Raw genomic sequence first — 24,050 nt, 5'->3', positions numbered from 1 at the left:
TTTACAAAGCTTTTTGCATAGTGTCTGTATTAGCATTTTACCTAGTGAAAGCCTTTTTTGCAATAGAGACTATCTCAGCCTTTGATGTATACTACTCCAACTTACTTTGTGATCAAGGTATAATTTGGTATTCATGATAAATAAGACGTATTATGATTTTGGTTAATTGTTGTTAATTCACAGCATGGATCCAGTGAAGAACTGGCTTCATAAGAAACTGAACCCTAGAGAAACTGACCGTCTCATTAATTCTGTGAGTTACTTGACTGTACTTATTCGCTGTCTGTGTTTTCACACTCAGAGCTCACATCAGTTAGCCCTTTTGGGGATTCAGTAAATTGGCAGCCACATCCCTTGCATTAGTGTGTTCCCTGACAACTGGTGCAATGAGGACAGACAGCTCTTTCAGTCTGTAGAGAGAACTGCATGGGGCTCTGCACCCAGGTTTAATTTAGATCAACCTTCTGGCTTCTATTCAGTCAGCTTTTACTGTTCTTTAGTTTCAGTGAAAGAAATATGCCATTGAAAGAATAACCCCTTGTGACAGGGACAGTGAAAGAGGGAAAGCACCTCTAGTTCTTTGTCTCCTTCCAGTGCTACAGGCAGTTAGGGGGATGATCTCAAATCAGGTCAGACTTCTCTGTGGAAGACCAGAGCCTGAAAGTGTTGGGACCTAATTCTGCAGTGTTAACCCCTTGGAAGATCAGACTTTACTGGAATCACTCTATTTATACAGGTGTAAATGAGATCCAACTCTGGCCGGTGTGTTTGGTCCACCCTAGATGCAACTGTCCGACAGTGCACTCTTTTTCTTCTGTGAATAGCTTGGGTTCTCACCAGGTCTTCATTGCTGTGGTGTCTGAGGATCTCATAGTTTTGTCCCTGAAACAATAGCGTGAGATACTTTAAAATAAGTATTTTCTTTACACTTGGGGAACTGAGGTCCAGGGTAAATTGAACAATTGTCCTGAAATCACACTATGACTCTGTCTAACCTTGGACGTGAATCCAGCCATGGTCCAGTGTGGTGTTCACAAGACTATTCTTCCCACCCTAGTTAAAGGAGCAGCACAGGTCTAGCAGTGTGATCGAGCCCCTGTTGGGAAGAAGTACAAAATGAGAAATGTGGGAAGAAATGTGGTGGAGAAAGGAGGAGAGAAATCGGAAAAATAAAATTACAGGAATTAAAAGCGTTTCAAATCCCAAGGCCTCAGCTTGCGAGTTCGGTTGTCCAAAAGGTCAAGACTTCAGAGTTGTAGGTGCCACCTAGCACTTTCCTTTTATGTATTGTTTCTGTTTCAAAGGAGCTGGGATCCCCAACTGGAGCAGATTCTGTTACTGGTGACCATGGTACGAGTGTGTGGAGTGTCTCCCAGAGGCGCCTGCGCTCCCTTGACACATTCCGAGGGTAAATTGCAGCTGCAGCGGCTTTTGTATCGCTCAACTCAAAGCTTTTCTAAGTTTGAATGAGTGACATTATGGTCACAGTAAGAAACTTTCACTCTGAGGGAACAGAACAGTAGTTAGCCATGTTAGTCTGAAGTCAGGCAGAAGGCAAGGTAGAGGTGCACCTTATAGACTAACTGAATCAGACATGCACAAGTTTTTGTGAGCTCATGATTCTCTTTGTCCAAAGGTGTCAAACTCAACCAGCCTGAGTGGCTCACTGGGTCTAGTCCATGGACCCCTTCATCTTCCCTCTCCCCCAGCGTACCTGACCTGGTGGCATCTCCAGCTGGTCTGGACCCTGCACTGCGTGCAGCATTGATTCCACAGCAGCTGGAACAGACAGTGCAGCCCAGTCATGATGGGGCAGTGATTGCATGCTGCTCTGGCTGGACTGTAATACACATCATGCTTGTTCTGGGCACTTTGGGATCTGCACTGCACACAGCCTGGGTCCCAAACCAGTTGGAGCAGCCAGCAGATCAGGTATGCAGGGGGTGGGTGAAGGGAGTGAGTCTGGGAGCCGGATCCAGCCTGCAACTGGCCCTGTGCCATGGGTGAGCAGTGTGTATAAGCTAGCAAACTAAAAATCTGTGATGGGTTTTCAACCTTTTTTAAGGAGTATACCCCTTCTGGGTATACTTCTGGTGGAGTGAGGGGAGGAGGGTGGCGGTGGCCAGACAGGGAATGAGGGAGAGGGGTGGTGGTGAGACCCGGAGCTGGGAGTGGCTTGTATGTGGCAGCAGCGGTGGCTGCTGTGTGCAAGTTTCCTTACACCTCCCCCCCCGGCATCAAGCTGGCCAGGTGGTGCCTGTGCGGCTTGCAGAGGGGAGCCCTTGCCTTTGCCCTGCCAGCCCTGCTTTTGGGTGGTGGTGGCACGGGTGGTGGGTGGCAGTGCCTTGTCTCTGCCCACCCATGTATACCCCTTAGCCCATTTCCAAGTACCCCTTGGGGTATGCATACCCCCAATTGATGCGCCCTGCTCTGTGAGGATGTCCCTTCCCTCCTCGTCAGAGTTGTTCCTTGTTGTGCCTTTCTCTGTGTCTTTGTAGTTTGCTCTAAATGTGCCAACCTTGTGAGCCCTTCCACAGCTGTTCTCAAGAGAGTATTGCAGAGTAGACTTAGAGGGCATGTCCTCATGAGCATGCACGTGCAGGGGCTTGCCGTTCTCGCAGGACAAATAGCAGTGGCACGTATTTGTGCTGATGTTGTTTGTCCCCAGATACTCCTCTGCATGTGCATTTTGGCATGTGGAAAAGGGACCCAGGTGGGGTAGGGGAGGCTGGGGCCAGCACCTGTGCTGGCCCAAGCAGCCTTATCTGGAGTCCTGGGGGGCCTCCCGGGCAACTGATACTGAGCTGGCAGCCACAGCATGGCTCTGGCTGGCCAGGCTCCAGTTTCTGGCAGCATGTGCTGCTGCCACATGTGGCATACCACTTTTTTTAGTAGTGTTTTTTTTTTTTTGATATTGGATCTCCCAGTGTCAAAAAAAAAATGCGCTGCAAATAAACAGTGCAGCACATGGGTATATGTGTGCTGTGTGTGGCTTGCTGTGCCACAAACCACATGTGCAGACTCGTGGGGATGTGCCCAGAGTGTTATTGTAGCTGGGGAAATATGTGAGCCAAGGAAGTATTTGAGAGGCAAGCATATTTTTGGCAATGACTCTTAACTGATACAGTGTATAGAGTGGAAAAAGGACACTTTATGCTGGAAAGCTTATCTAACATCTCTTCTAGATATTCTGTTGATCCTATAAAAGACATTACCAAAAAAACCCAAACCCTTTCTTCTTGCATATTGCAGAGGTTGACATCTTGCTGACAAGAAGCTTTTCCTGACATTTCCTTTTTCAAGGGAAGCATCATATGATTATGAGTTACACTTCCTTTTATTTTACAAAATAATTCTTCTTTCTTCATGGAGGGTTATATAAGTAAAAACATGACTTATCTGTCCACCTCCCTAGTCCAGAATTTTTTTGTCATAACTGTTCTTTTTGTTATTTAACTGCTCTACAGTGGGAGGAATGATACTTATTCCTCATTTTCAGATGGTTGACCACACCTTGCTGAATGAAGTTTCTGAAGTACGTAGAATTAATTGCTGTATTCAGTGAATACAGTGACTTAGGGATCTGACAATCTAGGGGGTCTTTTTTTATCAGAAAAACCATCAGGCAGCTAGCTCCTGGACTTCCTGAAACATTTGGAAGCTGTATTGGTTGAAAGAGTATGAGAAGTCAGTAGTGCAGACCAAGTGATGCCTGTCTGTAGTTCCTTCATTGTTCACATAATGGGAATATGGGGAAAAACATCACACTAATGCTTAGTAATGTAACTTTTTCAAATGCCCTTATAATTCAGTTTCCTCTGAACCTGTGTCCCCTGCACAGGAAATTTAAGTGTTTTGCTTATAATTATGTTTAAAAGGAGAAACATTTAAACATATTTTAATAGGATAAATATAACTGTGAGTTTGCATTTGTAGTTTATTGCTTTATAATCCTGTATATTTATTTTTATTATCTTCTATGTTTTCTTAGGCTCTCTCTTATCATAATGATATTTGTTAATTATGGAGGAGGAAAATATTGGTTCTTCAAGCATCAGAGCTGGAATGGTAGAGTATACTTTGAACAGTAATCCAGACTTTAGTCATAGAAATAGACTGGCAAGGCTAGCTTCGCAACTAGTGTATAACGATGTAGCTCTATCAACACCAGAGAAACTGTGCCAATATTCATCAATGAAGGGTCTGGCCCCATAATACCTAAGAAGAGGAATACTGGCTGTTCTTGATAGGAGACAATCTTGGGAAAGTATCATATAGAAATCTGTGCATGACTTTTCAGCTTCCACCTTTGATCATACGTTTTTGCTTTTTATTTAATAATTATACTGTGACTGGGCCTAGAGGGCACAACTAGTTCAGAGTACCAGCAAACTAGATGCTTTACAGACATGCAGTCAATGACAACCATGCATTCAGCAGCTGTGCTGCTTTGATAGACAGCAGTGAAGATCCCTCATCAGAAATCTTATTATGACACAGCTACTGTTTCAGACAGTGTTTCAGAAAACAACACAAGGGACAGATCAAATAGGTCTAACCAACAGAGTAATTAGTTGTTAATAGCTTTTAATAGATTGCAGCTGAAGAATGTGTCTGTCAAATAATTTTAAGTGCTCTGCAGCTCCTTCAGAGACTTGGGAAGTTCATTCTTTTAAGGGAAATAACCCATCTTTTTTTGTTTCTTTGTAGGATTAACAGTGGCTGATCTTGTATTTCCATGGTAAGTCTTTGTGATGAATAGTTTTGAAGGTAAGTTTAAAAGAGTCCTGCAGTGGACCGTGTCGTTTCAGAACAGCTCAAACCCATTTGGAAAATGCATTTTGAGGAGTGGTGTTTTGTTAGATGGTGATATGTGAAAATTGGTCAGGGCCAAGGTGGATGACATCATGGTTTATGTTGGCCTTTACAAGGGCACCATGCTATATCTGGTTATTGGAATCATCTCTATCTCCCTGTCTCTTAGCACAAGGACATGGGGACTTTCAGTACTGAAGCAAATTCAGAGCTGGTGAAGGGAATACTTTTTCACTCGGTTATGAATCTGTGGACCTCATTGCCACAGGATGTTTTTGGCCAAGGTATGGGAAAGGTAAAATGGGTAAAAAAAGAGGCATTTGGATTCAGCCAACCTCTTCATAATTGGGCAGAGGCTGATATCTTTCTGAGGCAGATCATGCTATAGCTGCCTTCCTCTGAAGCATTGGGTATTGCCTTCTGCCTGATCCAGAATGGTGGGCTATGATGGACCGTGGGTCTGATCCAGCCTGATGATTCCCTTGTTCCAAACCTAGGGGCAGATCATACTGAAGTGCAAATCCAGACCCTAGCCTTGTGGCTCAGCTTTTCTCTAGTCAAAATACTGATTTTTATCATAGGCAATGTGATTTTTCTATTTGCTAAAACATTCATACCACAAAAAGGCCTGACATACACCATTACTTCCCTGGATTCAGTGCCTTCATCTTATTGGTGTAAGGAGGATAAAGATGTGATGTGGACTTAGTTTTCTAATATTCCTCTCGGTATAGCTAAGTAAACGGCCAGTTTTTATTCAAGATGGGTTGATTTCTTTTGGCTCTCCTTAGAAAATGACACAAATAGAGCATTAATATTTGGTACCTGAAGAATTTGTGAATTAGACATTTGTGTTTTTTCCCACTGTTGATTCATTTCACTGCTACCTGGTTTTGTAGGTTTGTATTTATCATGGGGAGCTCCATTTCACTGTCTCTGAGCTCACTGCTGAGGCGGGGATGTTCAAAGTGGAAAGCACTGGGGAAAATTCTCTGGAGGAGTTTTTTGCTCTTCCTCATTGGCGTCGTTGTCGTGAATCCCAACTATTGCCTTGGACCTAGTAAGTAGAGCCTGCTTGTTTGCTTTTGTTAACTTTTCACAGATGTGCTTCCCCCCAGTTTTATCCCTTGCAGAAAGAATCTACTTTCAGTCTCTTCTCTGTCCCAGGAACATGCTAAAGAGCATAAGTCTCTGAATGTGCTGTAATGTTATGTTACTTGTCACCAGTAGTATGGTATAGGGGCTGGGCGCACAGCACTTTTACGACAGTCTAGTTTCCAATGGTTTTATATACCCATGTGGGTTATATCAGAATTTGGAACAGATTCCAGGGTAGCCTGATTTTTTCCCAGGGTAACTACACTGAATTCAATGTATTTATTCCAGCATTTAGCCCTGTGTTCTATATCTGCTTCATATTTACACAAAGGCAAGTGACATCAATTTAAAGCTGTGCTGTGTCCAAGCCTGTGATCTATAATGATGAGCTGTTAAAATGTGTAGATAAATGTACGATATGTGTTTTAAGAATCCTCCTTACTTGCATTCATAGATTTAAGGCCAGAACAGGTAATTGAATCATCTCTTCTGACTTCTTGAATAACATGGGCCAAAAATTTATTTAATGTATTTCTATAGTGAGTCTATAGCTAGCTGACTAAAACGTATTTTCCAGAAAGATATCCAGTCTATAAGGGTGTTTATGCATGTGCCCTGGGGTGGGAGTTGGGGGGAGCTCTCATTAAAGCACCCTCAGCTTCATGTGTATTTGGCGTTCCTGCACTTCAAAATGGTGGTCGGGGTGCTTTAATTAAAGCACAATTGACAAGCTTTAGTTAAAGCAACCCAACCACCATTTTGAAATGTGGGGATGCTGAATACATGTGATGCAGAGGCTGCTAGAGCACGTGAATTAACATGCTTCAGCAGATACAGACGTGTCTGACGTGTGTGTATAGGTGCCGTAAGAGACTCATTCACATTCTTGCCTTTAAACTTTTGTGTCTTTGCAAGAAGAACAGGCATAGTGTTGTGAAGTTGCAGGAAGGTGAGACGCTACTTGGAAAGTAACAGCCTGGAGTAGGAACACATATTTAAGGTTATATAGTTGTGTATGAAGCAAGATACACAGTGTTTGATTATCATGGGACAGCCCTGATCTTTACCCACCTCCTCCGCCCAGCTGTGAGGTGGGCTTGGTTGAAAACTGAAGTAAATCCTGGCAACACTGTCAGTCCCTGAACCTGGCAATGCAGTGAGAGCACCAGGTGCCTCCTTTTACTGCTTTCTAGAAGCTTTCTAGAGCCTGGCTTCACAGCTCAGGGGATCAGCTATGTTTGCTCTTTCAATATCTGTGAATCTGCTGCAGGCTTTTCAGTCTGGCTCCCTGGGGAGCTTGATGAGCCTTTAGGTCCACCTTGGTCTGGAGTACACAGGCCTTTACTTGAACCCACTGCAACTCCCCATTCACCCCATGGCCTAGGGTCTGCTCCCTTCTGGTTCTACTCCAGAAAATGCAGCAGTCCCTCTCAATGTGCTTCTTTTCTCTAACTCATTTGGCTTTGCCATGGGCCTTCTGAAACCCTCTGGATCCCTCCACCTCATCCCAGTGCAGCCAGCCCCTCCCCACTGTACTGTACTGACCTGCCCATCACATCTTGTGGACTCTGGTCGGAGAGGGGCAAGGTGTAGGTTAGCTGGAGGAGCACAGCAGTTTTGGACAGAGGTGTTTGGGGAGCACCTATGTCTTTGGGACTCTAGAGTACACTCCCTTGCCTGAGATGCATGCAGTTCTAGAGACTGCACACCTCTTTGGGCCGGGACTGATTAAAGTTCCCATCACCTGGCGAATTGGGAGACTTAAAAGTGTGAATATGTATGAGGCTCTTGGAGACCCATGATAGTGCCCCTATGAGGCACAGAGACTTACTCCTGCATAACCAGACCATGACACCCTCAGGAGTAATCTGTCTGCCTGTCTCTGAAGTAGTGCAGTTCCTATGTGTAGAGAAGAACCTGAAGCTGGCTTCTCTCTTAGACTGTGTCTGTGTCTGCCGTAGTGTCCTGGGACAGCCTGCGGATCCCAGGTGTGCTTCAGAGGCTGGGCTTTACCTACCTGGTGGTTGCTATCATGGAACTCCTTTTTGCCAGGATCGTGGCTACGAGTGAGAACTTGGTGAGTGGGCCTGAGATGGGAGGGAGATTGTAAGTGGTACGGGAGACCCAGCACCATCTCATTTACTTGTTTTGCAAGTGGTCTGCCATCAAAGAGGTTTTGTCTCCTGCGGTGCTGCCACTGTTTCCTTGCTCAGCATGTGGGTTTGGAAGATGCAGTGTAAAACATTTCACATTTTGCTAAATTTTGCAGAGCTGCCAAAGGGGGCTGCAGTGAGTTTAGCAGCAGGAGGTTGTTATAGCAATTCTGCCTGTCAGGCCTACTTAGTTGGCTTATGGAGGATTTTAAGGGTCCTTTCTGTTCCACAGTTAGTGCCTCTTTGGTTCCAGCATTGCTGAAAAATGCAGCTGTGATTTTTTGAACATGGATTGTATATATTCTTTGTTTTAAGGGATTAAGTGTTCCCAGTGCTTCCCCATCTGCTAGCATTGTCTCTGGGGGAGCCTGACTAGCCTGTTGTCTGTCAGGCTGGACAGAGAGACCAGGCGGCGATGTCACAAAATGTTCAGGGTTCTGCTCTCGTTTACGAGTTTACCAGATACACCCCGAGCATGACTTTTCCTAATTTCTTTAGATGCTTTTATTTTACTCTCCCTTCCCACCCAGTAAGCTAAGTGAGGACCTTATCTGTGCTGAGTCCAGTGTTTCAGATTTCCGCCTCTGAAGGCTGGCTAGCATTTCTCTTTTTTATAATGAGGTAAAATAGGTTGTGATTATGTATCATTTGACTTAAAATCTGCAGACAGGATTTTGCTCAGGCATCTGAAACAGACTGTTCTTTTTGAAAGCAAGCCTGGCAAATTTCAGCTTCAGAAACATTTGCTTGCTTTAACTTAATAAAGGGGAAAGGAAAAACAAGATACTAAAATAAAAATAGGAAGTCTTGCAAAATCCTCTGTGGTCATTAACTCCTGACTGCCTATAATGCCAACCACTTACACACTGTTAGATGGTTCTTCTCATGGACAATATTTATATGCTGGTTCATCATATTTCTTTTCCTCCCTCCCTCTCTTGCAGGAGATGCCATATTCTGCTTTTCAGGATATTCTGTGTTACTGGCCACAGTGGCTTTTCATTCTGGCACTGGAAGCAATTTGGCTGTGTCTGACCTTCCTGTTAGAGGTACCTGGCTGCCCCCAGTAAGTGTCATGCCTGGACTTCCCTTCAGGTTCTGCTTCTGAAACATTGGGGCTTTTTTGATATGTTTGGGGAATGTTTGTCAGGATGTGAACAGACGCAGCATTTGTCATGCTTTTGTGCTGGGATTGCTGTTTTTATCCCAGGACAAAACACAAGCATAAAGATATACATGGTCCCAACCCATGGAATCAGCTGAAGTTGTACCAGGAGGAAAGCAGTATTGATTTATTCCAGAACATCTTAAAATACCTCTGTACATTTCTCATGTTACAGTTCTGCAACAAGTGAGCCAGGTGGTCCTTCAGATAGCCTGCAATGCAGAGCTCCCACCCAGTGTTTCTAGCTCCGAATTGGTAGGGAGGATTGAAGAGGATAGGCTTTGTGTTCAGTTGGAGAGGGATTTTCACAGGATAATCTTCTTTCCCTTGTTGAAGTGAAATATCTGATAAGACTGACATCTTTATTGCCCCTGGGTAGGTATGAAACAGGTTCAAAATTTCCCTGAGGTTCTTGCAGAGCTGTATATGAACACCACACATCACCCAGATGCTTGTGAGGTAGGGAAATGAGGGGCACATCTACACTGCTCCCATGGTGGTCTTGAGTCTGCTGCTGAAAATGAAGCCTTACCCACCTGCTTCTGCTCCACATATTGCAAACCCAGAGTGGAGGTAGTGAGGACCTTTTAGAGACCACTCACAATGCTCCCCCAGTACATTGCTGTTCACAAGCATGGCCAAGGCAGAGACCTCAAGAGAGGGTGTTTCCAGAACTTCCTTGTTGCCTTAGTTCTGGGTTTGGCATGCATGGATTGAGGGTGGATGGCAGGCGCTTTGTTTTTGGCAGTTATCTATGGAGAACCACAGAAGTAGTGCAGACATACCTGCGGAGGCTTTCTTCCTGAGAAGGATCTTGAAAGCATGCATGTTCCAGCAGGCACGGGGAACCTCCTGCAGTGGGTGATGGCATAATACGTTGATTTTATAAGTTCTGAGCTTTCAGGCTGTAGCTGTCCATGCTTGCTATCAGTGCCCTGGTTGCAGCAAAGTCCCTTCAGCTGCTTTTGTGTTCAGGCACATACTGAGATAGTGGGCTTGAATTGCAACACAGGAGAATTATGTTGGATATTAGGATGAGTATGAGAGTGGTTAAGCCCTGGAATAGCTTACCAGAGAGGTTGCAGAACTTCTGTCTTTGCCTATTTTAAGTGAAAGTTAGACAAACATTAGTCTGGGGTGGTTTAGACAGAGATGATTCTACCTTGAGCCAGGGGGTTGTACTAGATGACTCCCTGAGGGCCCTTCCAGCCTTACTGTTACATGATTCTAGGTGTAGAAATACCCATGTTGTAGAGGGACTGCATGTCCCTTGCTCTTGTTAAGGAGTCTTAGGTCTTCTTCCCTGAGAGAACCTGGGATTTCCCTTACTTATGGAGGTGTGGCCCTGTGGGATGCTAGAAACCGAGTCTGGCTGTGCCTGTTCCATAACCTTTCTCATTTTAGCTCCTTTCTTCTTGTGGTTCGCAATGGAAATCTCCATCTAAGCAGCTCTGTTTCTCTGGCAGCAAGCCATCTATCTGTCTTGGGTGCTGGTGTTGTCCTGCTGCTTTTTCCTATCTCCCAAGTTAAAATCTTTGATGTTTCTGGTGGGTCTGGGAGACTCAGCACTGGATTCTGTGACAGCAGGGTATCTTCCTGTTAATATGGCTGCCTATCCTGGAAGCTTTCCATTTGCTTCTTATGCAGGGCTGCGAAGCCACAAAGCAAATGTAATTTGGAGCTCACTGTTTCACTTAGTATTCCTGCCTCATGCATGTTGCTTCTCTAGAAGTCAATGGGCATATCTCTGCCTCCAACACTGAAGCTGGAGAGAACTTTATATTTAACTCATTGTTTTCATCCCTTTGTCTCAAGCCAGAGAAAGAACCACATTTCAGTAGCTTAAGAAAACTGTGTTGAGGACAGCTTCATGAGGCCTTCTAGTGGACACAAAAGCTGGTTTTGTTGGAGGGGGGATGTAGGAGCACCCTTTGGGGTTTCTAAACCATGGTTGGGCAGTGTTTAGTGTCCATAAGGCCAGCCCTTTGGGCCTCCCAGCATTCAGCCGTGTAAACAGCAAATCTTGCATTGAGCTGCACAATCTGGGAGGGTGTCTGTTGTGGATGCAGCTGGTTGTCTAAATGGCTCTTTCCAAGGAGCTAGCTAATGCTTCCCCTGTGCTGCCTTTTTGATTAAGACTTTTATCTGGGATTTAGGCTGGTGGGTAACACGACTGTATTTGGAGATGTTTTTTTGCCTTAGATCAGCAAAACAGCCTTAACCACACCCACACCTGGTAGCAGATTACCCATGCTCACATCTGTTATTTCCCTTTTAGAGGTTACATTGGTCCTGGTGGCATTGGAGATTTTGGAAAATATGACAATTGCACTGGAGGAGCAGCTGGCTACATTGATCGCTTGCTGTTGGGAGAAGAACATATTTACCAGCACCCATCTTCCAATGTAAGTGGCTTTAGGTTGCACGTGAATTTTCAGAGTACTTCCGAAGTTATTCTGGAAATGGTGTAGCAGAGTTCTATGCTTATTATTCCAAGTTGCATATGAAACTGTCTAAATTTTCAAGGAAAGGGGGTGCTTTCTTCTTGAAATACCAACAATCTGCTCAGCCTGAGAGCTGAAAGCCAAGCTCTGTTATTCTTTGCTTAAAGGATCTCCACTGGAACCTAGCTGGTCAGTTTGCTGATAATAGATTGTTTCTGCTAGTATTCCTTTCTTCTTAGTTTCCAGGGGCCACCTGGATTCAGCCAGCTCTTTTGATTCAGGAAGTTGAGCCAGACTCCTCAGGGCCAGCAGCTTCACTGTTGTTCCACAACAACTTTCAAGCTTTTGCTATAGGGTGGCTTGTCTCAGTCCATTGCATTTTGCCCCCTGTTAAACAAAAAGCAATGTATTCATACAGCAAACATTGAAATAACTAGGTCAGCATACAGCATTTATAAATTGTGATAGGGCTTGTCACAAGCTTGCCACAGGCCCTTAATGTTATAGTAGCTGCACAACTCGCAGTATAATATATTCAGCCTTATAACAAACATCCTGGGCGCATCTATATGTGCTGTTAATGAGCAGCAATAAACTCCTGTGCGTATCACACTGGAGTTTATTGATCCCAGGCATTGTGTCTGAACAGCGGGCGCAGATGTGCCCAAGATCACAGCATGTTGAGCCAGGTTGGAGCAACCCCGTGTGGCAGGATCCGAGGGGGTCAGCCTGCCAGCTTGGGGATGCTCCAACCTGGCTCAACATGTAGAGAGGCTGGCTGGGGCACGAGGGTGTTCCAGTGTGGGGCTAGCCAGCCAGCAGCCTTGTGCCCCCAGCCAGTCCTGTCAGTGTCTACACATACACTTCTGTGCACAGAAAAACTCCACAGTAGGATAGTACTTGTATTTACAAATACTAACCTACTGCAGAGTTAGTTTACTATATCCTAATAGCACTGCACATGTAGATGCTGAGATGTTTACTGCAAAGCTAATTAAGCAACCCTGCAGTAAGTATCTCACGTAGACATGCCTCCCTTCCCCTGGGTGTAGTTAGGGTAGTGCTTTCCTCTTCATTTAACACCTGAGGTACAGAGAGGCTTATGTGACTTGCCTAAGATCACATGTAGTTTGTAGTGAAGCAGGGTCTTCAATTTAGCTCTTTCAGGTCTTAGTGCCTGAACCAGTGGACCAGGCTTTCTGCCTACTCTGCTAACTAGGAGTGAAAGGAGCCCAGACATAGTCCTGGCAAGAAAGGAAGCAAATCTGATGAAGGTGAAAAGTGTCTTCTTCACATAATAGCTGCTTTTTGCTTTAACCTCCCTTTTGTGCCTTGTGGCATTGAAGTAATGGGTTGTAAGTGGAAACACCGACAAGTGCAAGGTGATGCAACTGGCACCATACCTACAGGTTGGGGAACTCCCTTCTTGTCAGTACAGAGGCAGAAAAGGATCTTAGAGTCATCATTGATTCCAAGATGAACATGGGCCGGCAGTGTAGGGAGGCAGTCAGGAAGGCCAACCGTACTTTGTCATGCATCTGCAGATGTATCTCAAGCAGGTCCAAGGAGGTGATCCTCCCCCTCTATGCAGCACTGGTCAGGCCGCAGCTGGAGCACTGCGTCCAGTTCTGGGCACCGCACTTCAAGAGGGATGTGGACAACGTGGAGAGGGTCCAGAGGAGGGCCACTCGCATGATCATGGGGCAGCAGGGCAGTCCCTATGAGGAGAGGCTACAGGACCTGAACCTGTTCAGCCTCCACAAGAGAAGGTTGAGGGAGGATCCTATGACCCCAGCTGACTTTCTGCCCTTTGGGTGGGGGGCTGGACTCAATGATCTTCCGAGGTCCCTTCTAGCCTTAATGTCTATGAAAATCTATGAAATCTAGTTGTCTGTTACAGACTAGTCAGAGGGGACCAGCAGGCACTGGGGAAGTCCCTGTTCCCCCGAGCACTACTGGGAGTGACCAGGAATAACGGTCACAAGCTGGCAGAGGGTAGATTTAGGCTAGATATCAGGAGGCGCTACTTCACAGTCAGGGCAGCCAGGATCTGGAACCAGCTTCCAAGAGAAGTGGTGCTGGCCCCTACCCTGGGGGTCTTTAAGAGGAGGCTAGATGTACACCTTGCTGGGGTCGTACTCTTTCCTGCCATGGCAGGGGGTCAGACTCGATGATTTGCCCAGGTCCCTTCCGACCCTAGAAACTATGGAAGGTGTTGAGTGGTAAACCCAATGTACCTTCTTTGTCATTAGTTTGCAGAGCACTTAAACATGTGCTTAACTTCAAGTAGGAACAGTCAGCCTTGGTGGAGTCAGGAGACTGGCTCACATGCTCAGAGTTAAGTCCATGTTGAAAACAGTGCTATACTGATCAGGGTCATATAGGGTTGAGGACTGCAAATCAGGCTGCTGTGTCAGCCAGGAAATAACCTGGCAGGAGGCACATGGCACAACAGAGGGAATGCCCTTGGAAGTGTGGGACAGCTTGCACATCCCACAACTGGGTAAGCTTACCAGTAGCTTCCTTACCAACACCACACTGCCTGGGGGTAGGGGGAGTCATACCCACCATACAGGGCTGTGGGGATGGGAAGCAGTGAATGGATTCTGTTCTGCAAATCATTACCCAGAGCTGCAAGTTGGAGAGGATTTAGCAGTGTAAATACAGTCTGAATCCAGTATTGACAATAGCTAGGTGTCAAGGTGTCCAAGGTGGATGGTAGCCAGGGAAGAGGGGTATGAGAGAAGGCAAATAAATTCAGAGCTTCTTGGGACTTTCTAATAATCCCTCTCTTTCTCAAAGGTGATCTACCAAACAACAGTGGCATATGATCCTGAAGGGATCTTGGGAACAATAAACTCAATCTTCATGGCATTCCTGGGACTTCAGGTATGGTGTTTCCTTCTTGGGCTCGAAGAAACTGACATTTCCTGGAGACAGCTGAAGGGTTCTTCTCACTCTATGGTGTGTGGGGGTGGGGGTGGGGGTGTGGAGAGGAAGTAAAACCATTGGTTACAGCCAGAACTTCCAAAAAGTAATGTTCCAGGTTGAAGTTTGCAGATAATATGGACTGGAGTGGGCAGCTGTTTGAAAAATTAGAGGCTTTGCTTAGGGCTTGTAACACTTATATGATGTCTCAAAATGTCACAGGAAAACATCTCAGAAAGGACTGGGGTTGTTACCTGTGGTTGCTTCTGAGGTCTGGTAGTTGAGTGCTCAGTTCTCTTGAAAATAAGGCAAAAGGGAGCCTAAAAGTGCTCATTTTGAGCTCTTCCTGGGTAATCTTGGTTATCTCATTCCCATTATGTTGCTTCTAGCTTGCTGTGCAGTGCTTTATACATCTTTAGTTTACTGTGGTGCTTTGCACTCAAGCTCCATGAGAGAAGTGCAGGGCAACTTTGTTGGCATACCCATGATCTGTGCATTGGGGCCTGATTGGATGCTCACTCAAGCCTCCTCTTTTTCAGATAGAAATGACCCTGTGTGCACCTTTTGGGTAAAAGTGTCAGAATTCTGGGCAGAGAAGCAGTTACATACATGAGTGTGAGGCTGAAGAACTGGATACAAAACCAGGGTTGTTGGATGCTGGGACTGAAAGGGATGTGTGCACTCTGAGGGTTCTAGGATTCCATGTGTAAATATGATGGTACATAGTTGTTGGTTGCAGTAATAGGAAATATGCTTGAGCAGGACTGGAGCTGTTTGGGTAGTAATTTAGCTAGATTTGGCAGGTGGGGGGAAGAAATCAAGTATACTTTTTTTGCTAAATAGGGGTTGCACAAGCCCCTATTACATGTTACATATAATATGCAATTAACTGGTTAATCACACAATAAAATTAGACGTGCAGAGTAATTATAACACCATAAAACATCCATCCAGCTATAAAAAGAGCCAACCAGCTACAAAGTTAGTGCTTGAAAATGCATAAACCTATAGCTGGTTTCTAGCCAGCTTTAATTTGAATGTGTGAAAGGGGCCATGAATAGATACTACCTGAATACACTCTCTGAGTAGAGTTCTTGATCTGACAGCATCTTCAAAGTATTCTGCGCTAGCAGTGCCGTGTAAGGTTTTCAGTTCTAGTGCAAGTGCTCATTAGTAAATACATCTGGGGAGCTTTACTGGTTCTTATGATGGCTTTGATTCTTTTCTTCCTCATCTTCAGGCAGGAAAAATTCTCTTATTTTACAAAGACCAGCACAAGCAGATCCTGAGCAGGTTTTTCATATGGAGTCTAATAATGGTAAGTAAGATGTACAGTAGTTTGTTACTTTTCTTTGCCTATGGTAGTTTTAAGCATAACTAGGAAACTCTCAAACATGAATATCTTTTTTTATACAGCACACATTTTCTGTTGCTAATGGATACTGCATTGAACAGCTGACTTAACCTCCAAACTCTTATTTCAGGCTGTTGTTTCTGCTGCCTTGACAAAATGCTCTAAGGATGAAGGATTTATTCCCATAAATAAGAACCTGTGGTAAGTAAATCCACACAACTTTTTATTGATATTCAGTGTGCATATTCATACATCTCTTTAGAGATCATGGCATTTGTTTTGTTTTTAATGAGACATCTACCCCATTCTCTAAATATCTTTTTAAATTCACACTAAAAATATGCAGGTCCCTGTCCTACGTAACAACCCTGAGCTGTTTTGCCTTCATGCTTTTACTGCTGATATATTACCTTGTGGATATCAAGAGATGGTGGTCTGGTGCTCCATTTTTCTACCCAGGTCAGTATATGCAAGGCAGGAAGCATTTTCTTTCCAATGCAGCTACCTGTAGGGCCTGTCCTCTTTTATGCTAGGGAAATTGTCTTTTGGCCTCTCTTCTGATCTTGGGGCAATCTGCCTTTCCATTGCACCTTGTTTTGAATCTGAAGTTAGTGGTTTGAACTGTTTCTCTGCATCAGTCATGGATATGGAGCTCTGTTTGGCTGTCAGTAGGTGGTTCAAATCTACCTCAGTTCAGTATGGACCAGAAGGGGCTACCACCTGATGACTGTTGTTCTAGGTGGGTGGGATTATCTTGGGTCAGTTTCCAAGGGACAGCCGTCTAGCTACCAGGATGATCTTGGGTCAGTTCCCAAGGGCCATCTCAGAAACCACCCCAGACATCAGGGTCTCATCTTGGAGAAAAGCCTCTGAAACTGAATTTACCTCCTTGGGAGCCCTAAGACATTGTGTCTGAGCATAGCCACTGATCTATACTATGTGCATTCTCAAAGCAGAGCAACTCAGCTCACCTTTGTCCCTCCCATGAGTGCTATTGATATTCTTGCACACAGGGTACTACCTCGATTTCTGCCTGTTGTTCTTACTTTGGGCCCTTGGTAGACACTGAATTTGCACATGGCTCCATAAGAAAAAAGAAACCAAGGTGCAAATGCCAGGCATGTACAAACTGGAAAACTGGTCTAGTTTCTTAATACACTTTTGGTAGAGCGGAGAGAGAGGGACAGAATTTGGCCCCAGGAGGTCCTGGCAATGGTGCTAGAGCACTATTCTATCAGGCCGAGAAGCTTATTCGTGCATAATTGGGAGAAACAGCAGAAAAGGTATCAAACTAAAACACTCATCATATCTTCCAGCTGAGCTCAGGATTTGTCTGTTAAAGGAGCCATCTGGCCAAATTGATTAACAGCCACCTTTTGAGACAAGCTGTCATGAGTCAGCCCTTTTTAGGGGAAGCTCTGCCTTGGGACTCCCCAAGAAGCAGTCTTGTTTGGTCTTGGTCTCTTGGAAGATTCCCTGAACCCCTAGTGTGGTTTTGCAGTCTTTGGCTTCAAGGCTGGCTATTGTCTCTGGCTCCCTGGCTATCTGTAGCAACCCTACCTCAAAGAGCTTCTCCTTTGCTCAACTCCTGGGAAGGGGAGTGTTTTCTTGCTCAAAGTTTGGTGGGGGGGTCACCCAAATAGCAGAGCAAACTACTCGGCCCTGAACACGGGGAGGACAGACAGGGAGAGAATTGCAGACTCTTGCTTTCTCTCTCTAGCCCTTTCAGAGCTTCTCTTCCCTTTCTCCTCAGGTATCATCCACCACTCTTGCAACAAAACTATAGTATTAACCTGGGGGACTAACTCTTACCCAGTGTCAATGGGTACAGTCTGGCAGCAGTCTCTGTGGCCTGCTCTCAGGCTTGAACAGCCCTCTCTCCCTGGAATGAAAAAGGCATCTAGATACTCTTCTTAGAAATTAGTTTCATAGTAGTTAGGGGTCAGGAGGGACCTGATCAGATCATCTAGCCTGACCCCCTGCCACAGGCAGGAATTAATGCTGGGTTCACAAGACCCCAGACAGGTGATCATCTAACCTCTTCTTGAATTTTCCCAAGGTAGGAGTGAGGATCACTTCCCTGGGAAGTTGGTTCCAGATTCTGGCCACCCTAACTAATTACCAAAACTCCAGGCTAAACTCAACCCACTTAGCCTCTTTGGTGGCACAAGCATCAGTTCAGTCTGCTTATCCTAGTTACTAATGCAAAGAAAAGCTAGTTTGACTGCAGTTTCAAACAGTCTCACTTATTCCTGAATGTGGTTTGGGGGTTTTTTTTGAATCCTGAAATGTTTTTGTAATGAAAACTCTTGAAGTGTTAAAATGTCCTGACACTCAAATTCAATAATAAAAGCAGAAACATTTGGTAAATATGTTTGTAGAACTGTCCTGACATTAATTAAACCTTGAAACTCTCTTGCACAAGAATACGGCCACTTTATAAACGTGCATCTGGGGTAGAAAAATGATGTATGGAAGGTCACATAACAAGTTAGCAATTGAGCCAGAGTTAATAGTTAGGATATTCTGACTCCCCATCCTAGAATCAGTCTGATGCCCAGCTTGCTCACTGCAAAACTATCGAGCATGGGACTGCCCACCTGAAGGCATTGTTTGAATTTATTTTAAGGAATGAACTCCATCTTGGTCTACATTGGGCATGAAGTATTTGAAGACTATTTCCCTTTTAAGTGGAAGATGCAGGACAATCAAAGCCATGCAGAGCACTTGGCTCAGAATTTGATTGCAACGTCGATTTGGGTCATCATATCATATGTGCTTTACCGGAAAAGGATATTCTGGAAAATCTGAGAGTGCTTTTGAATGCTGGTCCTGTCCTCAATTCAACAGGAGCTTGAAGCTGGACTCCCCCAGACCCATGCCATTCCAGCTGGGCTTCATTACTAAAAAGGGATCATGTGTTCAGTTTACATATCCAGGGAAGCTTTCATTAAGACTTTTATGTGCCTAAGGGATGGTATTTTCCTAGTTAGTGAAAACACAGTATCTTGCCAGAGGCCATCTGGTTGCATATTCTATTTTGTATATGTTCTGGTGCTCAGTACAGTGCTGCTGATCTGTGTGTATATACAATAAATACAAGATGTACCAAATAGCTTTTTACTGTTCTGAAAAGCTGATGCCTTTCAGCAAGTGAACTATTATAGATGCTGCAGCTCACTCACAACATGTAATATATATTTAATGGCCAATGACAGCTAATACAAAGGAAAGAGTAATTGCCAAATTACTGCAGTTAATTCAGGAGCTTGGACATGGCTGTTGGGCTGACACTTCAACTGCCAACACTGCAGTGGCAGCTTATTAGTTAAGTTCCTGGCTCTGGAGAAGGTCCCTCCTATGCATCTGGTCACTGCAACACTGTTCCACTCTGAGTAGGCAGAGGACCACAGAGCTTTTAGCTTGGGTCCAATTTGCAGTGCATGCTGGGAGACTTCAAAGCTGTCTGTGCTGTGCTGTGGCTAGGTGGCAACAGGAGAACACAAATGCCTCCATTTGTTTGCATCCACTCGGAGCGTAAATCAGTTAGGTTTTAATAGACAATAACCCTAAACCTGCTAAGAAATTATTTGTTCTGATGGACTTAATTTTGTAGGCTTCTGGCATGCACATGGTTTTTACCAAATGGTCTGCGAATGTTTTATGGCCTTTAAATAAGTACATTTCTCTAGCATAGCCTAGATGCCTACAGCTTGCATGGCACAGACTACCTTTCAAATTGTTACTCTCTGACTTAATATTGACTAAAACGTCATTGAGAACAGTGATATACGAGCAACCCCTGCTTAATGCTGTTTTGCCTAGCGCTATAATGCTCATTTTACACTGATACCTGATTCCACTTAGTGCTCAGTGAGTTTCATTATAACGCTTATAGTTGCCATCCTGGTTTGTCAAAACCTTTGGTTTTGCTTAACACTATTTCCGCTTAGTGCTCTTAATTGGTTCCTGAAAAAATGAGCCTTAAGTAGGGGTTGTCTTTAGTTTTATTCTAAGCAACTAGATTTCACAGGCGTGATCCTTCTTTTAACAGTGATCATATTAAACTCAGACAGGATTTCATTTAAAAAAAAGAAGTATTCAACCCCAACAGGTTAACAGAAGAGAAAGACACCCTGAACTTGATATATCAAAGAGAATGATAGTAGGGGTGGTAAATTTTCAATGAATCCATCAAGTATTCAAGGTCCTTTGAGAGAGCTGACCTACAAGATTCACTCACAAGGTGACTTCCAAACTGGTGCTAATAAAGTCTTGACAACACTCAACTTCTTCTGTATTTTTTAAAATAAATTATAGTTTTCTTTCCAAAGGATGTTTTCTGCATTTACCTAAGCCTGACTACAATAATCACAAAAAAAGATTTTTTTTTTAAAGGAAGTTTAATTATAAAATATTTGATCCATTAAAACAGATTGTTCACCCACATTTTTTCCTGTTTATGTGCCGTCCAGAACGTGCAACTCATCAGGAGTTCCTTACCAACACTAACAGGACAATTTTAGGTTAGTTCCGTTTCAACAAGCAGCGCTGTTAATTAATGTGGCCTTTGCTGCCCTTTCTGAGGAAAATGCAGGAAAAAGCTGCTGTTGGATGCCTGTGCCTCCATTCAGACCAGAGTCTGAAGTAGTAGTATCTTCTCATTAACGCAGAATCTGTGCAATACCATCATGAGGTTCTCCCCACAGCGTGAGACCTGGCGCTCCATGGCCAGACGGAAATCCTCCTTCACTCCTTTGGTTATTCCCCGGGTCACCGTGTGATGCCTAAAGCCATCAAGAAAACAAAATAAGACAAAAATCGAAGAAGAATTACTTTGGGCATTAAAATGTTTTCAGAGGGGGGGGGGTGTGCGTGCGTGCGTTTTGTGTGTGTGTGTGTGTGTGTGTGTGTGTGTGTGTGTGTGTGTGTGTGTGTGTGTGTGTGTTTGAGTCAAGGCCTCTAGCCAGAGAGACAAAAATGTTACCTACACTTTGCTTTCCTTAGTAAACATTTAGTTGCTTATTAGAATTTTAACAGTGGTTTTGGAGGAATCCATAAATGCAAAATGAAGGGTCAGGGTTTAGTTTAGACTAATGGGGAAGCTCTTTCTGTTCCATGGCCCCTCCTCCTAGCACTTTCAGATCTCCTATTCTTGCCCTGCGCTGAGGAGGAAATCGGTCTGGTGCTGCAATGCTGCTTACCCATTTTAACTGGCTAAGAGTGAGGGAAGAGCAAAAAAGGCCCATAGATCCTTTGGGTTCTCTTTCCAGCAGCTGCAGGCATTCTGCACCTGCACCCACCAAGAACAGAGGGAAAAATTGCTAGTAGGCTCATGGTTCACTTTGCTGCAGCTTGTGCTAGTGAAGGAGCTCTGTAGGTAGCTACAGCAGCAAACTTGCACAAGACCTTGGGGGAGTAAAACATCTCTCTACCTGTGATCTGCTGGATGGCTCATAACCAAGGCAAATCCTGGTGGCCTGTGGTAGCAGAAGCCAGCAGCTGCCTGTGGAATGCCAAGTCTTGATAGAGCTCAAAGATTTCTCTCTCTGATTATATATACAGGACTTGTGCTTCAAAGGGTGCAGTAGGTCCAGTACTCAGCCAAGGCAGTTCTCATGGTGGCAGTGGAATAGGATGCCTTAAAAATCACCTCATGCTATTATCAGCCTTGTGCTCATTTCTTCAGTTCATGCAGTTTTGGAGGCCCAGGCTGGTTCTATTAGAACAGTGCTCTACCATATTTGGGTACTGAGATCCACTTGCCCTGATCTAGCATGCCACACAGCAGGTCAAAGGCTTGCATCAGATTTGCAGGCCCTGCTCTAGGAGGAGGTGGGAGTGAAGGGGAGGGGGGCGGGGAACAAAAGAACAAGCTTCATGTTCACTCACAGCAACCAACCTGCCCGATTTTTTTCAGGACTGTCCTGAGGACTTTCTGAAATGGGATTTTTATCACAACCTTGAAATGCTGGTCCAAGATTGGGGCCAGGCAGCCTCCCAGTGAGAGGATGCAGCCCAACAGTACATGGTGCTATGTGAGCCCTGCTCTGCTGCTTCTAGCTTGGGAGCTGCTAAGGATCACCTCCTGAACTGGAAGCAACATAGCTATCTGTGCTAATTAGCTGTGCCTGCGAGCAGAGGCAACTCCCTGCAGTGGCAGCTACACTAACTAAAACAGGGAGAAGAGGAGGTTACTCTGGGTTCCAGAGGTCTGTGGAACAGCCAGGACTGGACTGGATCTGGCTCCCTGAAGCTGCTTGTTTTACTCATACCACCCTTTCGTAAGTGCCTCAGCATCTGGGCCTGAGAAGCATAAATGGAGCAGGAGAGAGTACAGCCAGCCTTAGGGGTCAGAGACAGCTGCTGAATCCTGTGGGCTGTGGGAGCAGCTGGGAGAAAAAGCAAAAGGAGGAAAGAGACCAACTGGCAGGCAAAACAGAAATGGGGAGAAGCAAAGCAAAAAGGACAGCTCTGGAAACCAAACCCAGGAAGAAAGTGTCAGAAACCAAAATCAGATATTTCGGCACTCAATGATCCCCCCACAGCAAATGCGTATAATCAACTGGCTCCCTTTCAAATGAGAGAGAGAGAACAGTTTTCAGCATGTAGGGGGAGAAAATAATCAGGGTGATTTTACACTTAACATACAAGCAGCAAATGGCTTCACAAGATGACTTAAAAGAAACAGCAAGACTTCAACTGTTACTACAGTGGTAAACGATTTTAACATGGAGACTGTGTTGTGCAATTTGTTATGTCAGGCAGCTAAACCTGACATGCTGCATTTGGACACCATGGTTTATGGCACAAATCATGCCGCTGTCCTCAGTGCCGAAAGCATTGTTGACAGCCAAGGGCTATGCTTAGCGAATAATACAAAACGAGAAACGCTGGGTATTACTAGCAGCGTTTTTCAAAGACTAGATTTTTCAGCTCTTAATAGCCATGTTTAATTACTTTGATATTAGTGACAGAAAATGGTGAACTGCAACCTATATAATTGAAGAAAAAAATTACAAGTAGATCTAACACAAAAAAGGTTTATGCTTCTGTTTGAAGCATTTTGATAACTGGACTTCCATATTATCTAACTGACATCTCCACAGTTTTCTTTTAAACTCAACAGTGATTGTTAAGCTGAAAAAACAGACACGTATTGGTAACTTATGGAAAAATAAGAAATGTTACAATAGTACAACATGGCTTGCCAAGCAATGTAGGCACAAATGAAAAAGAAATTATGAATAAAGTACTGAAAACCATGGGCAGTAAAAACATGTTGACAAAACACAGCACACCATGAGCAGGGTTTTTTCCAGTTGGTACCTGTCAGCAGTCTGTATGCTGGGCTGTAGCACAGGTATGAATTCCTGCTGCAGTAACCCCATGGGAGGGCTAGAAGTCCTTTAAAAAACAGCAAACAGCAGCATTCAAACACCCACACCAATTCGCCCTGTGCTGCAAAGCAACTCTCTAGAAAGAGAGACGAGAGAGAACTTGGAAGGAGACCACAAAGAGCAGTGTGTGACCAATAGTACAACTGCAGTCGGGGTGGGGAAACGAATGTGGCTTCTACCCATTACTCGAGCACCTTATTGTAACTGTCACAGCCTTGTCACACCATGAAACCTGCTCTCTGCTTCATTTCATGGCTTATGTGCGGGCAGACATGTCATCCAAAAATGGGCAGAAATGCTTTCTGGGATGTTTTCCTTAAATATGAAATGATTTTGGTGAGAAGCAATGGGACATTTTTGGAAAACCAAGGGAACAAAGAGTTTGTGCTGGCCCAAAGGCAGACTGTGATGTTTCCTATCTCTGCTCTCTTTATAAGCAACAGGGCATATTTCAGACAGGCAATGGGGAACTGAACAAGAAGAAAAATTACTACTTACCAATGGCCCTCTCCTTTGCAGACATACATCTCAGCGCATTACCACAAGCAGGCGTGCGTCTGTGCACAGGCAGGGCAGGACCTCCCTTAGCTCAAATATTTTAAATGATGGGACCTCAAAGAGACACTATGTGTCACCCTCCCTCCTGCACAGGAATTTAGGCTACCTGAGCGAGCAATTTCTTTTGAGCAGAAG

General features: G+C 44.6%; 2 protein-coding genes across 7 annotated transcripts in view; one reads left to right on the top strand and one right to left on the bottom strand.

The window, feature by feature from the left end:
- The window catches only part of HGSNAT (heparan-alpha-glucosaminide N-acetyltransferase), a 29,169-nt gene extending 10,099 nt beyond the window's left edge, over positions 1-19,070 (top strand). Inside the window, exons 6-18 of the mRNA XM_090036790.1 lie at positions 184-253; positions 1,305-1,408; positions 3,992-4,068; positions 4,711-4,741; positions 5,715-5,875; positions 7,875-7,990; positions 9,011-9,132; positions 11,510-11,636; positions 14,478-14,564; positions 15,844-15,921; positions 16,088-16,158; positions 16,304-16,416; positions 18,587-19,070. Of these exons, the coding sequence (XP_089892916.1) occupies positions 184-253; positions 1,305-1,408; positions 3,992-4,068; positions 4,711-4,741; positions 5,715-5,875; positions 7,875-7,990; positions 9,011-9,132; positions 11,510-11,636; positions 14,478-14,564; positions 15,844-15,921; positions 16,088-16,158; positions 16,304-16,416; positions 18,587-18,768 (1,339 nt within the window). The 3' untranslated portion in view covers positions 18,769-19,070. The remainder of the gene's footprint in view (positions 1-183; positions 254-1,304; positions 1,409-3,991; positions 4,069-4,710; positions 4,742-5,714; positions 5,876-7,874; positions 7,991-9,010; positions 9,133-11,509; positions 11,637-14,477; positions 14,565-15,843; positions 15,922-16,087; positions 16,159-16,303; positions 16,417-18,586) is intronic.
- Positions 19,071-20,355: 1,285 nt separating this feature from the next.
- Positions 20,356-24,050, bottom strand: part of INTS10 (integrator complex subunit 10) — a 61,773-nt gene continuing 58,078 nt past the window's right edge. For 3 of the 6 annotated variants that reach the window (XM_090036786.1, XM_090036787.1, XM_090036788.1), the window contains exon 17: positions 20,362-20,744. In XM_090036786.1, the coding sequence (XP_089892912.1) occupies positions 20,588-20,744 (157 nt within the window). In that variant the 3' untranslated portion in view covers positions 20,362-20,587. Of the gene's footprint in view, positions 20,745-23,286; positions 23,365-24,050 lie in introns of all 6 variants that reach the window. The other 3 variants (XM_090036784.1, XM_090036785.1, XM_090036783.1) reach the window with 2 other exon arrangements.

Source organism: Crocodylus siamensis, chromosome 2, assembly GCF_052110815.1.
Source record: "Crocodylus siamensis isolate JL-2025a chromosome 2, ASM5211081v1, whole genome shotgun sequence".
Classification (NCBI taxonomy): Eukaryota; Metazoa; Chordata; order Crocodylia; family Crocodylidae; genus Crocodylus; species Crocodylus siamensis.
The sequence above is the reverse complement of the archived record's forward strand: the minus strand, read 5'-3'. Positions and strand labels throughout refer to the sequence as shown.